The following is a 17,265-nucleotide window of genomic DNA, read 5'->3' on the forward strand; positions in this document are numbered from 1 at the left end:
TTCTTCCAGAAAAGTTTTTCTCTCCCCTCACGAATATAAGAAAAACACTCAGTGTCATTTGTGGCAATTTATCTGAAGATTTCTATTCATACTTTTAGAGACACGAGTTGAACTTCTAAGATCACGAAAGAATTGAAAGAATATCCCGTCTGTTTTATAAGATCCTGAGATTTACTGAAGATCTGGGAGTCCAGGAGTTTCTATTGTCTCGAAATGACGCAACTATCCTCGAATGAACGGCTTTGTTAATGGAGACATCCTTGCAGTGTTTACTGTAGCTGCCAAACTTAGCCATATGTGAAGCAGCTGCTTGTAGCGATAGGATCAGTCGAAATGGGAAATTCCTAGAGAAATCGCTGCGAAACCGCTCCAGTTCTCAAAGGAACATAAATACAGGAGTTTTCGAAAATCATTCCAGAAAACCCCATTCGATTCTGTCCTAATTTCTCTCGTTTCCTGTGAAGTTGTTCGGGCCTAAACCAATTATTGCCGCCGATCTTCATGTTTTCTGGCGGTTTTTCTCATTGACGCCTGTTTAATGTCTATGGCGACTTTGCTAGTGCCAAATAACCTTATTGGGTCGCAACGCAATATTTGCGTAAGTAATCATCGTAAGCGCATCGTTTCGACCGCGCTATCAAATCAACGCATCGAACTCTCTTATCGACTCACGTAATTTGTATTTTACGGAAGATGAAAAAGTGCTATGGGTGTGCGTCTATTTAAAACCCAATTCAGACAGCAATCAGGTGGGAAAACGGCCGCAATGTTCAAGGAAAATGCTTCTAACGAGATTTTCTGCAGAGAGCAGTGAGACGAGAATCGTTTTCCTCAAGAAAAAACTGAAACAATCAGTCGAACAACAACAATCGTGTGCTCTTAAACCATACGTAAAGAATTAAAACAAGATGTTTTTGTGCCTTTTTCACTTATATTTTGATTTTATGAAATACGTGAGATTTATTGTGACTCTACATTTTTTCTAGCGGCCCCCCTCCCTTGGAAAGTATTCCATGCCTACTTTTTATATCCACTAATATCAGTAAATCCTTGATTTATTACTTACATATGATCCTTGCATTTTGGCTGATTTTGTGATTTAACATAGAGTTTTATTTTTTTTTACTGTTTTTCATTTGTTTTTTTTGTCCATGCTGTTGTTGTACTTTATCTTCTGCTGTAGATCAATCATCGTTTGCCCCTTTTGCATTTTTATTTTTTTGTTTTGGATGTCATTTTTCTTGGGAGGGTTCCAGCTACAAAAAGAAAAGAAAATGCCAGACAAGACAGTTGTTTCTGTGAACATTAGATCTGAGGATCTTAGCGTAGCTAAGCCTAACGGACAAGTGCATGTCACCTTTTTCTGCCGAAAAATCCCCTAGTAACGTCGCTATGAATCTGGCCACCATCTTGCCTTGCGCAAAATCCGGTTTCGGTGTATTAAACGCTTTTCCTATTTTATTTGCTCACATTCTAACACTGTTCGGGTGTTTCCAGCTGGTAGACATTTTTCATGGAGCTATGGAGGGAATCTGTTTCTGAATTCGTGAACTTGTCATCCGACAAGGTTAGAAAACAGCCTCGAAACGTATGTGCAGTAATAAAATCTGTTGATAACTGCGGCTAAATCTGTCTAGTTATGCTAATTATTGCAGCGCCACTTAATTGCCGGGGGATTTAGGATGCGCTTTACGTGGGAATTAGCACAGACGCAGTGAATACTGTTGCGTAGAGACTGCGTGGATATCAGCGGCGATTGCTGTCGTTCACGGAAGGAGGGCGAGCAGTGAATCGTTGCCGTTTGCTGAGCTGGGTGATATTCAAAATTCCCGAGACGTGACCCAGTTTGAGGCCGGACCTTAATTGGACTTGGCCGCACATCTCTCATATGTTATGCAGGTAATTGGACGACGTTCGGAAGCCTCATCAGTCTTCCCATGTAGATCTAGCTAGCGCGGCAAATCACAATCGCTATAACGCACACCACTGAACTATTCGAATTGAATTAGTTATAGGGATGCTTTGGTCTTTTCTGGATCCGATTCGGTGGCTATACCCATTAAATCTACAGGCAAAGAATTTCATCTTGAAAAACTTTCAGAAATCCTGCCCACACCTAGAAAACCCCCATTTGGGCTGGCGGTCCCATTCCGATATGTTCTTCAGTGGCGTAGATTTATGGATGTCGTTATCGCTCATGAAAAGCACCGGTTCCAGAATAAATATGGGAAACTCGGAGGAATTTCAACTGGAACGTGGGACCGCAGTTTCCACGAGATTCCCTTCAAATTTCCGTACCATTTGCCTGAGTAGTGATCGAAATGTTGCTTCAGGGGCAATTTCATCTTTTTTGGTTATCCTCTAGTGGGAAACCGGGAATGTGTACATTTTGCTGTGGTAAGCGTGGAAATATCAAGTTCCAAACATACTTCTTGTTCTAATCCAATTTTTGTTCAAGTGGCTCTCAGCGCGTAATCCCTAGCCGCCTTAGTGTAGATATTTTAACTTCTTGCAGTAGTCAGAACTAGACTAAGGATTATGACTCGAAGCTACAAGGGGATTTGTTGAAAAAGAGGGAGATTGGGTATTCTTGGAAAACTCGAAATGCAAGAAATTTGAAGCAAGTAAATAAACATGGGATTATGGGCGGCCCTCAAAAAAGTAAAGGAACCTTTAAGTACGTATATTTATGTTGTCTTATGGCTGCTATTCTAGAAAAATTCTTATTTTCTAGATTTGCCTTGATGCTTCTAACATTGACAGTTGCAATTCAATTGTGTTTTGTTTGTTTTTTCTCAATTATTTTTTTATTTACTTGGAAAAATACATCAAATCTCAGTTCTAGAATTTGTGAGTGGTTTTTCTGAAGGGCTAGACAGCACACTTCTCCTATTTATTCGATTCCTAGAAAAAATCTGTCGATGGTATGTTCCTGAGGAAGTTCTGTTAAACAAAACAAGGTAAACAAGGCTAGCGAACTAGGAAGAAGTCTCATAACACCATCGACCACTTGGAAAAAGATATTTTCGATTGTATTCAAGATGTGGTCGAAGATCTGCTCTATCCGTAGTTATAAAAAGCCTCTTTTAGAATTATTTCTGAAGCATTTCCGCACACGAATTGTCTTGCCTTAAAAGTGGAGTGGATAGAATCATGAGCAAAGACTTTGTCGTAGTGATTTTTCCCCGTAATTTCATTATGATATGTGCCTTGAAAATCATGTTGAGCATTTTAAAAAAGGTGACAAATTGCGTGAACGCCAGATAAATTTGGCTCAGCACCAGAACCGAAACTGGTCCCAGTTAAAACGTTGCCGTCAAACTTTGCCTGGACATTGACGCACAGCTTTTTCCTCTCACTGGCTCGCTCTTTTGAAAGTCATTTTGCAAGGGGAGCGCAGCCCAGCGCGTTCTTCTCACATTGCTGTTCTTTTGTGGACCAGACGAATGGGCACCTCAATGGATAGGTGCAATTTTCGACACTTGACGCTGCGACGTTTCCCGTACGCGACTATGGGTGGAGGGGGACTCGTTTTGTCTAGAAGACGTTTTTCCATACGAATAGTACGCCTCTCCTTCCCGATTTTGATGGATAATGACTCTCGAGGACGAGTTTCCAAACAACGAATGGACATCATGAGGAGAGCAAGCGGTCAACGACACTTTATTCCTTCACACCTGGGCGGAAAAAGCACTGAGAAACCAATAGGAAGGAGAATGTTCTGGGTAATCGCTTCGCGAAACAGAAGAAAACCTCTCCCACTTCACGCGGATTCTACCCGCTTCCAATCCGGCCCCCTTCAACGACCCAATCACCTTAGCCTACATAGTTTGTGGGAAACACCCATTAAATACACCGATTACCATAACGTGATGAAATTTCGCGCTGCGAACATTGGAGGCGCTGATTAGTGACGCTAACAGAAGAGTATGTATGCGCGCTAGGACGTTTGTGCACGGGGAAACCCGCGCATAACGAGGTCGGGTTACTTGACCCCTACTTCATATTGCATCAAGGACAACCTGCGCCTCGTTTGTAAACATGATACAGTGGAATGAAAGCCGAATGAATAAATTGGGCGCGAAGTTGCATCGGCTGAATTCGGTTTTCAGGAACAGATGGAGGAAAAAAGTAGGGAACATTCGCGGAATGACAATCATTTTGTAGCTTTTCAGTGTGTGAGTAGGCTATTTGTAGACAAGCTGAATTTATGTTCCCAGTCTTCACGGTCTTATTTCCTCGCAAATTCCTACTTCGTCCAAACCCTCACCCCTTGATCAAGATGGTTTTTTATATAAATGAATTTTGTGAATTTCTCACAAAAGTGGTATGGGTACATTGAAGGGTGCGGTAAATGATGCTGGAAGCTCGCTAGGATTCGGAATCGAGAGATTACGCGGTATCGAAGAGGTGAACTCCCGTTAACTGTAATGCCCGAATGTTCGAATGAACTCTGCGCGAACCTTTTCGATGCTCGAAAAACGTGCATGAAAATATTTGAAGTGCTGACTTGTGAGATCAAACTTTTCATCCTGGTCCTGTCTGATCAGTCGCCCTTGTACGTCAGTAGTTGTACGTCTATTACGTTTGTATCCGTGGATAAGTGACACCGAGAAGTTAGTTGGAAGTGTCGATTCATGTAGCATTAGAAATCTGTGAAAAAATTAGTTATTCGGCTTCTGTGTTCTTCTAGTGTCGATCACAGTTGAAAGAACAATACATGCTCCTACTCAAACTGGACGTCGCTGTTGTATATTTTGAATGTCATCTATTTATTTACCCACATATTGTTACTTATTTAGTTTTTTATACCGTTTACTTTCTTCATTCTTTTCATGAGGGGGAGTTAAATTCCATTTCGTGAGTTATACAACGTATGTATGTGTAAGATTAGCAAACAAGTATGTGTAAAAATTTTCCCTTACATTTTCTCACAGCTATGATGGAGTAATTGAACATTGACAGTAGGCGGTGTATGTATGTAGGTGTAATGAGGAAATGACCAAAAGAGAATTTCTCACATTTTTCAATTGAAAATGTTCGGGACTGCATGGTTGATTTCTTGCCCTTCACAATTAACAACTTAAAGGCATCACCCCATGAATCTGGAGTGGTGGAGTATTCGTGTACGGGATCGTAGATTACTGAGAGAAGAATGATTCCGTCCATTTCTTCGCGCAAGGCTGGCGCGCTCAAATCGAACTCGTTGTAGAAAATAGCGCGCCGGAACGCTCGAAGCCGTATCCGCCGGAAGGTTTTTTGCGCCAATTAGCAAGAAATGGACGGAATCACCCCCTCTCCGTAGTCTCCCATCCCGTATACGAATACTCCACCTGAAATCCGCACCACCTCAGATTCGTGGTATGCTGCCTTTAAGAGTGGAGTCTGCTCTTTTTATAGAAAATAATTATGCTGCTGCAGAAGAAAATTGAAGAATGATAAATTTGCTATCCTCCTAGGTTGATGGTACGGAAGGTTCACCAGGAGAGTCATTCTCCTTAGTTCTGCAAGGCGCTAGACGTGCGCGTGCGACGCTAGAGATTCAAGTGGTCGATGTGAACGACAATGCTCCTCAGTTTATCAGCCCACCAACGATTTTCACCGTTCCGGAGGTTGGTTCTGCTGCAATAAATCATCCGCAATTCTAGAAAATTCCAGTTCACCTCAGAAGTTCAAAGATTACAGGAGTTAAATCCGTAGGATCTTTTGCACAAGAAGATCTGAAGAAATTCTTCTTACCGAGAATTCCGAGAGTTCTTTCTCAGATTTATTGTTTTTCCAGCACGATCAGATAGAAATAACGATTTTTCCGAGTTTCTTCCGTTGGTGAAGAGGAAAAAAGTAAAACCTTTGTTTGAAGCAGTTTTTATATCTCAGCTGCAGATTAACAAGCATTATTATCTACTAACGCGACCAGCGGTCTCGTGAAAATTATTACTAAGTGAAAAGGTGGGGCAAATATGGAAAGGATTTGCGTAGAAGAAAAAAAGAAAATCGAAATCGATCTGAAAACTATCACATACCCTTGAAGCATTATTTTATTAGTTGTTAAAGTGACCGTTTTAGAGTTCACCGACTGGATCCGCTATTACGAAGCTTCGGACACGTGACGCTGATACAGGAATTTCTGGAATGGCTAGGTTCTCTTCTGATGTAAGTTCTTAAAGGATCATTTAAGTAGCTGGTTTTTCCTTCAAAGCTTTTTCGCAACTCTTCTTTAGCTCTTTAGAAATGACTGCAACTTTTTTATAGTTAATCCACAAAAAAAAAAGAATTTTTAGAATGATATATTCGTAGTGGACAAGGCAAAATGTCTCAATAAGGAATGTTACACCACCCTTAGGCTAGCGAAACCACTGGATTTCGAACGGTATCCACGAGAATTTCGATATAGTAATCGTTAGACTGACCAAACTAGCTTGATTCTCTCAGTCAACGCGTCCACCACGTTGTCGTCACGGCGGAAGACGGCAATCCGCTGATGAACCGCACAAATTCCATCCGCCACACGGTCACCATCCATGTTGGAGACGAGAACGAGTACGTGCCGCGCAACCAACAGTTCCTCATGGCGAGCAGTGATTAGTTGTCTCGTTTTCCAGCGAACCACCAGTTTTCCTCACGGATCTGTCACAAGTTGTCCAACTGCCAACGGGAGTTCAACCAGGCCATGAAGTGATTGTATTAAAAGCTGTCGATGGCGATGATACGTTCGTGAATGAGACGAGGATACGGTAACTGCATCGCCCGAAAACTAACTCCTAACTGAATACAAATGCATGTAGAGGCCAATAGCTGGGAATGTTCAGGTACTCTATGGAGAAGAACGACTATCTGGGTGTCGATCCGGAGAGTGGTGTTGTACGACTTTTAAAGAACCCTGGGAGTAATACTGAGATCAGAGTTGAGGTGAAGGTGAGTGTGTTTGGTTGTTCCTTGGAAAAGTACTCTTCTGAAGGCTAAACGTAGGGAGAAGAGAAGGTTGATGACTTACGAATACTTTCTGGAGAAGGGCTTTTTTTTTCCAAAACATGGTCAATTCTTACCTTTTAATCTTTACATTCATTCTTTTCATTGCTCCGTTCCTTTTTTCCTGCGTTCCTCTTCCTAGCTCTTTCTCTTGTTTTTAAAAATTGTAGGCACACTTTAGGCGAAAGAGGAAACTGTCGAAGAAATGGAAACATTGGGAGAGTTACAGGTTGCTTCTTATCCAGGGAAGACGAATCAACCTCAGGTGATACTTTTCAACTAATCTTGTCTTTAGGATAAATAAATTCTCCGAGTATCTTACAGAAAAATTTCAGTAAATATTGTCAGGAGAAGAGTGCATGCACATTTTTGTAGATTACGAACTTCCGTAGCGGTGATTCATGATAATTATCCATGATTCCTTCTCACGCCTCGTAATTTTTGTTGCCAACCTGCGATCGCAGCACCAAAATCAAGAGCTCTTGGGCGTGCAATTAGGAGAGCTACTTTTGCGAAGCTACCTCATAACGACCCTATTTTGCAGACATTTGTTCAACTCTGCAAGACAAACGACTATACTGCTAGAATTAAGGAGGGTGCGCAAGATTTTGAGGAGCCTCTGGCGATTGAACTTCTGAGTCCAGTGGTGCGTTCCTATTTATTTTATTGAAACTTAGAAATGATAGCTTACGTATCTCTTTTGAGGGTTCCAACGTGACAAGAATGCGTATTGATTGCTTCGGGTTACTTTTTTGGGGGCGTCTGTTCTTCAATGACGATTTGATTCTTATAATGGGATCCAGTTTGGAAATTGACTAGACGGGTTCGACTAGTTTAGTTAGGAAAAAAAACCCACCGGAAACTAAAAGATGCTTCCTGTGCTTAGGATAAATAATAATCGAACGATTGCTCGAGTAGAGTATTAGTATCGCCTATTGTCAACTGCACTTTGGTCCGTCACTGTAATCGGTTCTACCTCTAGGATTCCTCCTCACTCCGCATTGAAGGCGCCGAATCAGCAGCATTCGCGATTGATAAGACCGGTGGCGGGACCAGCGTCAGAGTGATCGTCGCCGAACCTTCACTGATCGATTATGAGAAAGAAAAAAATATGGAATTCTATGTGAGTTCAGTTCACTTTTTTAGTCGGAATTCTCGAGATTTCTCGGATTTCCTCCAGATTGCCTCCCCAACTGGTCATTGTCGGATTAACGTTGAAGTGATTGATGTGAATGACAATGAACCCAAATGTCTCCATGAGACCTTCACATTTTACGTTACTGAGAACCACAAACCCTCCATTTTGGGTGAAGTAAAGGTTTGCCAAAGGAACTAATTTCCGAGGAGAATTTCCTGTGAGAGTGGATTCCTTTTAATTTTCAGGCTATCGACCCTGATTCAGACCTCTCCCTTCCCATAGCTTACAGTATTATTGGTGACGAAGCAGATTTGTTTGCGGTTTCCGATCAAGGAGAGGTCCGTTCGCTGGCTCCAGTTGATCGCGAGCTACACGACAAGTTTGACCTGGTAGTGAGAGCTACGGACGCTGGCGGTGAGGCTTTTGTTGCGAAGTGTTTGCAGAGCTTTGGACGAGGTTTCCAGATTCAGGCAAATTCATCGATTGCGTAGGTAAGGTGGTGGTCAGAGACATTAACGATAATACCCCAAAATTCGAACATCCTGAATACCTCCTTGAAATAGAGGAGGAGAAAACAGTGAAGCAAAAGCTCGAGGTGAGTATATCTTATCTCTAAAGTTTAGGACTAAAAACCTTGTTTCCAGGCCTCTGACCCAGATATCGGTGAAAATGGTCAAATAGTCTATTCGTTGGAAAATATCACCCAAGGCCTACCTATCGATGCGTCAGCTGGAATTCTTTTCATCGGGAAACTTGATAGGGATACTATGGATGGGGATGAGGTCAACGTGATAATGCGTGCCAGTGATCGAGGGGAACCCCCGAGGACATCAACCACAAGCATAAAAATCAAGGTCAAGGTCAGTAGCCTTATGTGTCGGAAAGCAATTAGAGCAAATAATTCAACAATTTTTAGGATATTAATGACAACTGGCCGTCGTTCACGAATTCAAGATATTCCTTGGTTTTGGATGCGAATATCAGTCCAGGAGGGGTGGGCGTATTTTATTTCTTGCTCTGTAATCCAATTTTTAACCTAGAAGTCCGCTCAGCGCTTGATTTTGAATTTTGATGAATATTCTATTTTTTTAAAAGATTTCATATAAAGATATATAAATGATTTGGTAATATGATTGAATAGGAGTATGAAATATGAACGATTCTCCTTTCATAATTCCTTTCCATCCTTCCTGTTATTTTAGCAAGCAGTAGGTAAGTGCTATTATATTCGTATTCGCTGCGAATACGTTCCACGGATGGTCGTGATGCGCGTTGAGTTGGGCAGAGGGCAGAGAGAATGTGTATGTGTGACAGTGGGACGCTTTATGAGCTGCTACGGTCGGGCACCAGTCGCACGGCAAACATAAGTGCGGGTGCCTGCACTTCTTCCGCTAGATTGTTACTTTTTTGAGTTGGTTTCTTACAACGCATCCTTTCCCGACGCTTAGCGACTTTCAGTCTTCTACAGTTTTTGAAAAAAACACCTCCAGGTGATAGGAGCTGTACAAGCTGACGACGCTGACGCAACGTCACCAAATAACGTCGTGCACTATATCTCAGAAGATGACCGCTTCAGAATCGCGGACAGTGGCGAAGTGATTTACGTCGGTGAAGGCGTGCTGAGCAAAGTATTATTTTCTATGCCTAGTCCTCTCAAACCTTTTCCATTTCCACAACATTTAATAGTTTAGGACACTTCTGTCGAATTCCGAGTTTTTGCCATCGATGGTGGCGATCCACCCAGGAATAGCTCGTCTACAGTAGTCATCAATGAGCACAAGTCATCCATGCAAAGTGAGCATACTGCCGAGATTATGCTGAATGAAACGGCGCAAAGGTTTGGCCCACACTTTCCACCTTTTTCATTCGCTTTCTTTCTTTCGCTCTTTTTTCTTGAGCTGCAATTTTTTCATCGCGGAATTTATGGTGTTGAATACAACACAAAAATAACATTTATGCAAAGAAACTCTGATTTTCGATCTTTCAATTCATTAATTGATTGATTTTCGTTTCATGTGTGGCATTTGACAAGACTCTTTTCTTCCTGTCTGCGTTAGACAACAGTTGTTCTTACTGTGTACTTTTTTTTGAAGTATGCCTGATTTTCAGTTTGAGAATAAAAGCAAGGAAAAAAGTGTACAGTTAAGATATTGGAAGGGAACTATAATTGGGAAAATAATCTCTTGCATGTCTGTGCAATTAATCAGAATCAAATTTCCAATTTAGGAGTGAAATTAAATGGGCGAATTCCGGAATGAACGGTTACACCTATGAGATTATGAAAGCGACTGCAGAAGGATTTCCTGTACGTTTTCCGTACAAAGAAGGTTACTTTCCCGACAAGTTACGGAAAGCGACATTTTTCCAGGACGAAGAGGTCATGCAATGGTTAGAGATCGATAATAACACGGGAACGATTCACACCAAAAAACATCCATTGCCGGATAAAGTCAAACAAATCCGTTTATACGTTAGCATGAAGAAAGGGAAGAGAGAAGTACCGGGTAGGTTCCGTTTAATTTCTACTTCTGGTTGAAGGTTTATAAACATCAGTAGATTTTGAGCTGCGGAATGAAATGAGGGGAAAGAGGCACTGCAATAACGCAATGGATTTAGAAAAAGTTTGGAAACTGCTTAGAAAAGATAGCTGCTATTTTCCACAGGTTTCATCTCTAATTTCCTTTTCACTCTTGTCTTGTTAAAGGTTAGGGAAATTCTGGCGGTTGAGCCTTATAGTAGTCACCGCTTCTTTTTGGAGCGTTTCTGAAATCTCAGACGTTCCTTCGTATACATAATATGTAGATGGTGTACTGTCATTGAAGTAAACAAAATTAAATATTTGGTGTTGCAACGGTATAAGAAACTTCATTAAATTGAAATGCTTTCAAAAAAGTGAAATTTATCGTAATAAAAGGATTTCAATATCGTATACTATCAATAAATAATTCTATACCACATTCCCTACCATCATTGTTAACTTTCTGGTCCACGCAAAGGCTGGATATCTGTCATACAAAGCTCACCGGATTACTTGACGCCAAAGTCTTGGTTTACTTTATTACGATCAGTTATGGACTCTGTGAAGGACATTTTGAAGTCCTAGAAGAAGTTCAAAAAGTGTTTCTTTGCGGACAGCCAGGATTTTAGGTTTATTTGTATCGTGAAAACACAAAATTCTGACAGTGCTACCGATGGCGTATCTTTAGGACCAGTTCTAAATCTCACTTTTTGTGCTTCTCTTTGTTTTCTGCTTTTTTTTGCTACTCTTTCAAAGGCTTTTTTAGTGGAACTCATCATTAGCGTCGTCGATACCTCGGACAATGCCCCATTCTTCAATAAGGGAAGCTTCAAAGCGATTGTTTCCGAGGATATAAGAGTGGGATCGCGTATTCTACAAGTGAAGGCAGATGGAGAACCACCAATAAAGTAAGCTGAGTTTTTTTCTTATTTGGTGAGCGCATCCAACAAACCCATCCTGCTTCTGGCTAGCATTTGTCTTCCTCCTACGCCGCTTCAGGTACTCCCTAGAAATCCACGCAGGACCCACTGACGTGCTTGCAATCGATGGCGATGCGTTCATTCGAAACAAAGAAAAGTTGGACTTTGAGAAGTATCGTGCTATTAGCGGTCGCGTTCATGCGTTCGGCGTGCAGGGGAGCGAAGCCGTCGCCAACTTTTCTCTAATCCTCGCCGATGCGAACGATAACAGGTGCTCTGACTAACCCATTTTGTTGGTTTCAAATAAACACAGAAAAAACAAACCACTGTCTTTAGGCCAGTTTTCGTCAACGGATCCGTTTTCACAGCACAAGTCGACGAGTCCGCTGATATTGGCACCATTTTAAATCTACCGTATCCGTTGGCATTGGACGGAGACTTTGGGAATTTTTCACGGCTCTCTTACGCACTAATTGGCGACGATGGGCATTTTGCTATTGACAGAAGGTAAGTAAACAGATCTCGCTTAGTCCTACCCAATTTAACGACAGAACTCTCGAGTGGATCCCGAGCACAGCGTAAAGTATTAGCGTCCCGATATTCGTGTATTTTGTTCAAAAACCTTTGACAGAATAGGAGCCCTCCGCAACAAGAGGGAATTGGTTTTCTTGTGCTAACCTTAGATACTTTCCCGCTCAGAAGGAAAGTATCTAAAGTATACTGATATTATTATTTTATTCTTCTGCGCAGGTGAACATTAATTGTACCCACATTTTTAAGGACATCCAGAATAACACTAACATCTAAGCTGGACTTCGAAATACAACGCTCTCATTCATTGACAGTGAGATGTGTGGATAACGATGGCGATGAACCGTACAACGAGGTTTTCGCTTCAGTAAGTTTCATTTCATGTTGCTCGGAATCCAACTGATCTCAAAGAGAAACAAATCAAGAAGAAAAGAGACCAGAACCCCGATGATTTCCGAAATTTAGAGAATATCTTGCATTCCTAGTTGACAATCACATAGGAGGCTTATCATTTTGAAAGTTCTTGTTCGGGCGGGGACTGGTCCACATGACTTGGTTTAGTCAATTGTAACGTTATTGTGTAGTAGATCTCAGTATAGCTTCGTGGTTCTGTAGTTTTTCTTCAGATTTTTTTTTAATTCACCGGATATATAATCCTGTGTTATAGCGACATTAAATTAATTGGGCTGCCTATTCATAAGCACTCCAACTTCTTGCTTCAGGTAACAGTACTGGTTCGTGACGTCAACGACAACGCGCCTGTAATCCACAACTCTGACCTCAGCCACCTTACAGTATCTGAGGATACCCCGGTCGGATCGACAATTGCAGTGATAGGCACGAGTGATCTCGACGAAGGTGCGTGCTACAGGATTCTTTCCGGAATTACGTTCTGTTGTCTTCGTTTCGGAATTTTTCGCTAAAAACTTTGCTGTGGAAAGAGGGAAAATTCAGGTGGAAAACAGGCAGTAGTCGTAGCTGCCAATCATTCTCTTTTCCATGTGACAGATGAGGGAAAACTGGTGGTTGCAGAGAAACTGGATGGATACGCCGGAGAACGGGTAAAAATTTTGTTTGATGTACATAAGAGATCGATTTTGTGTTGCGGTATCTTTTTTTTTGCAGCTCTGCTCTACCATTGTGGCTAAAGATTCCGGAAATCCACCATTGTCCACATCGCTTCCGTTTTGCGTTACTGTATATCCTGCCTCTAACGATCATTACAATCCTTTAATAGGTCACTTTTGTTTCATTTCTGCATTAGAGAATAGTTATTTTCTTGCATTTCATCGCCTACCTATGTTCAGTATTCCCAAAACAAAACTCCATATATTACTTTGATGAGAATATACAGTACGACGAGCTGCTGCGAATCAAACTGCTCGAAGAGGAAAACATGGGTATTGTCACATATAAGTTCGACGAAACTTTTAAGAAGGTGAGTTTGAAGAAAAATTGAAAACTCTCTACGGTTTCTCGGTCCTGCTTGTTCACTTTTCATCTATTCTTCTGAAATTCTGTAGTGGCGATCCAAGTCACATTGAACAAGCATGTATAGTAGGGTCAAAACACAAATGAAATGAAGCACATACGCAATTGTGTACGCGGCTTCTCCCGAGGCGCTTCGGCGGAGCGTAACGGCAAGGAGCGTGGTAGAACCCTTGCTGATACCACCATCGCTGCACTTTGCGACGGTACCACCTTCCAACTTCTGCTTTCACTGCGCCGTTTCGAGCGCGTTCGCAAATGCACGCAACTACACTCTGATTCACGTCCTTTGACGCGACTATATATGAAACGGATTTGCACAACAAGGACCTGTTCTGACCTCTCCATATAATTTGTTGAGGCTGCTTTCCCCCTGCTGTAAATCTTTGAGCGAACGTATCCCCAACCTTTAAGAATAATACAGCTGTCAAACTCGTGTTCCAGGATTGGGAACGATTCTCGCTGAACGCCTCCGGATCTTTATCAACAACTGAGCCATTCGATTTCGAAAACAAACCAGTTCATGAACTTAAAATATTGGCATGTCGCCGAATCAACTGCTCTTCTGTGCATGTTTTCATATCGGTGAATGATCGCAATGACAACTGCCCTATTTTCCCACGGCAGGTGATGATTTTCTGCATACGCGAACCGCTTCAGTTCTAGTGTTATTTTTTTTCCTGTTTCTTAAGGATTTTCAACTTTCACTGACGGAAAATGATCGGTCGCCGCAACCTCGACAAATCGGGCGAGTTCCAGCAGCAATGGACGGGGATTTTCATGCCGACAACACTAAAGTGACTTTGCTGCAAACGAATTAAATACTGCTTTAGTCTCGTTGCTGTAGTAGATAATGGATGCTTTTATTAAAGAACGTCCGCTAAGTCTCCTTTGAATGAGGAATTGAAAGCTTAGCTGAATGGATACGTTTTCCTTTGCCATCACGTTTGGCTGGTGAGGTTAGCCAGGTTGGGTGGATAATAATAGTCTACGGGTACTTTTTTCTTGACATTCTCCAAGGAAAGCTTGTATTTCAAAAGAGAATTGCAAGAATGCCTTGGTTGGCAATTGCACTACCAGGGTCCGTTTTTTCGTTTTTGTTTTCTTTCTTTTTCTGTGAAGTTTTCTTCTGTTGCCCGCCATATTATAAGCAAATGTTGGATGTATTATTTCAAATATTACAACGGTTCTTACTTGCTCAATCCCTAGTGCTAGATATTATCACGTTCAGGTATGTTACACAAGCGAATCACCACTATTTTTCTTCCTCGAACCAACGCTTCCGGTTCTATACACGAATCAGAGTTTTGACAGAGAGCAAAAAGCTGAGCATAGCTTCAAAGTAGGCTTTTATCATGATTATTTTAGCCTGGTGTCCGTAGTTACGGACTTTATCACCAGCTACGGTTCCCACGATTTCAGATCACAGCATACGACTGTCATCTAGCTTGTCGTGATCCTCACAAATCAACAAATAGCTCGATAACTGGTATCCTTACGGTTAAGGACGTTAACGACAATTTCCCGAAATTTTCCGAGAGAAACTACTACGCTACGGTCATACAGGTAGCTGCGCTATTTTAAAAGCATGTAATTGTAGACTTTTCCTCGACGAGCAATTCTCGTCAAATTTTAAACCGAATTTAATTACAGGGCCATGCCTCACCCGGCAGTCATCTAGCCCAAGTCTCAGCAACTGATCCTGACGAGGAAAAGGAGGGACTGCGTTACTCGATTTCAGGCTCTATTAGGACACCGAAACAGGTATTTGTAGAGCTCAGAGAACAGAGCTCAAATCTCGCGATAAAGCTGCACTAATGGCTCCAGTTTCCAATGTCTTTGTTTTTGTTTAGAGCTATCCACTATCCGAATCACCAATATCGATCGACGCCAAAACGGGAGAATTGTCGGCAAATGAGGTGCTACGCGAACCATCTTACTCGTTTACAGTCACTGTCACTGATGGTGGTAATCATGACGATTCTGCGAGTGTTGTTGTGAGTTAGACGAATCTATCTACCACTTACATTTTATTATTTTCACTTTATTTATTAATTGCTGATTTATGCGCACTTTTTCAAGATTTCTGTCGTGACTTATTCGCAGCAGACGGAGCTGCTCTTTGATGCACCATTTGAGTTTATAGTTAGAAATGAACGAAATATTGTGCGGTACGCGATTCTGTAATTTTTTCTGTTTACACTCTGTTGCGACGGCATGGAACCAGGTAATTAAGGTTGCTATCAAATGCAACTTCATTAACTGCCGTGGTTGATCGCTGTCGGCAAAATTTGAACTTTACGGTGGTGTTGGCTCATTTCTTGGATCAACAAGGATCTTTCGTGGAAGTTGACACCGCGTTGAGGTTCATTTCACATTCCCTTATTGAATTGAATTGTATGTTGTTGAAGTTCTGTAAAGTTGTTCTTTTGCCAGGCATAGTACTTGAACAATGGGTGTTTTCCACCCTCGTGACTGAAAAGGTTTTTTGCAGACGGATGTTCTCGACAAACAGCACAGCTAGACGAGAACTGCGTAACGCGTACGGTCTCCGAGATACGATACCGATTACTGTCAAAAGTACTGTCGCGCTCGAAATTATCATTGTGAGTTTATAGCCCTCAAAAACTGGAGCTTTGTAGTACGCTACTGTTTTTAGTGTTGTATGTTTCAAATGAAAACGTCTGAAAAGCTAGTTTTTCGTAAAGCTGAAGGTATCACAGTTATTGACTACACTTTTTCGCTTTGCGAATGCGATAAGAAACAATTTTTGTTCTTCTGACCACCACACTTTGAGTTAGAGAGTTGGTGTTGAGTTCGAGTTGTGATCTTTCCCCCTTATGTTTCACGTTCCATCCTCACCAACGGTCGCAACTCATTTCGTTTTTGACATTTTCCAAATGTTAAGTGTATTAAACAATTTTCTCTACTCTTTGTGGTTCCTCACTTTCATTTAATTACTTTTTGCTTTGAATTTCTCAATCAAATCCTTCTACTTTTCATTTCTTTCACTTTTTCTTTTAGAAAATGATTCTCTATCAGCTATTCTTCCGCTCCACTGATTGTTTTTCTTAATGTTGACTTTTCGTCTCTTTTTTCTGGTAAAGGGGTTATTCCCTCTGTGCTTCAGTAATTCCTTATTAAAAAAGCAAACCCTTTGAAGTGAGCATTGTGACCTCACGAGATTCATGGTCTGAAAATTGTGCAGAATGCTTAATGTTGTTGGGTTTCCCATCCTCTAGTTAAATCCTTTTCAGCTAGGTGTACTCCTCACTGTGGTTGGCCTATTAGTTCTAAGCTTATGTTTATACTGCCGTCAGCGACATTCGTACGCGCGCAAGTTGCGTCAAATTACGACTCAGGCGTCTGCTCATGATGTATCCATTAGTCGACAACCTACCCAGTAAGTTTAACCTTTAGATTATCGACATTCACAGATTTTTCTTCTAGAAAACCTTCTTGCTCTTAACATAGGAAGGTGAATCCATACTACGCCACGGATGTGAGCGCGACAACACAACGGATGATGGCCCCGCCGCCGCCGCCGTCACCGTTGCAGTCGACCGAGTTGTAGCGGGTGGCTTGGTTTCATCGGTCCTTCTGATCTGTCGAAGCCACGCATACATAGTTCCTTCCATATTTTCGAGCAATTATCGTCACCACTCTAGTCCTTTAATAAGTATGCATGTCTATATATATAT

The 17,265-nt window shown here is 41.6% G+C and overlaps 1 protein-coding gene across 1 annotated transcript; it reads left to right on the forward strand.

Moving 5' to 3' along the window:
- Positions 1 to 4,329: 4,329 nt before the first annotated feature.
- RB195_002183 (uncharacterized protein) lies at positions 4,330 to 17,138 on the forward strand (the record flags this gene model as incomplete). Its single annotated transcript, XM_064199320.1, has 38 exons — positions 4,330 to 4,410; positions 5,460 to 5,612; positions 6,067 to 6,153; positions 6,282 to 6,370; positions 6,433 to 6,540; positions 6,603 to 6,734; positions 6,810 to 6,915; positions 7,151 to 7,234; positions 7,514 to 7,615; positions 7,952 to 8,092; positions 8,150 to 8,287; positions 8,353 to 8,521; positions 8,578 to 8,702; positions 8,752 to 8,967; positions 9,024 to 9,101; positions 9,598 to 9,735; positions 9,799 to 9,944; positions 10,334 to 10,412; positions 10,476 to 10,611; positions 11,392 to 11,533; positions 11,625 to 11,816; positions 11,882 to 12,052; positions 12,326 to 12,443; positions 12,799 to 12,934; positions 13,031 to 13,137; positions 13,202 to 13,313; positions 13,384 to 13,514; positions 14,009 to 14,191; positions 14,257 to 14,361; positions 14,796 to 14,906; positions 14,987 to 15,130; positions 15,218 to 15,328; positions 15,418 to 15,561; positions 15,647 to 15,735; positions 15,801 to 15,929; positions 16,059 to 16,170; positions 16,822 to 16,967; positions 17,039 to 17,138. 38 exons carry the CDS (start codon positions 4,330 to 4,332, stop codon positions 17,136 to 17,138), a joined length of 4,791 nt encoding a protein of 1,596 aa, XP_064055201.1.
- Positions 17,139 to 17,265: the final 127 nt, after the last annotated feature.

The sequence above is a fragment of the Necator americanus genome, chromosome IV (genome assembly GCF_031761385.1).
Source record: "Necator americanus strain Aroian chromosome IV, whole genome shotgun sequence".
NCBI lineage: Eukaryota > Metazoa > Nematoda > Chromadorea > Rhabditida > Ancylostomatidae > Necator > Necator americanus.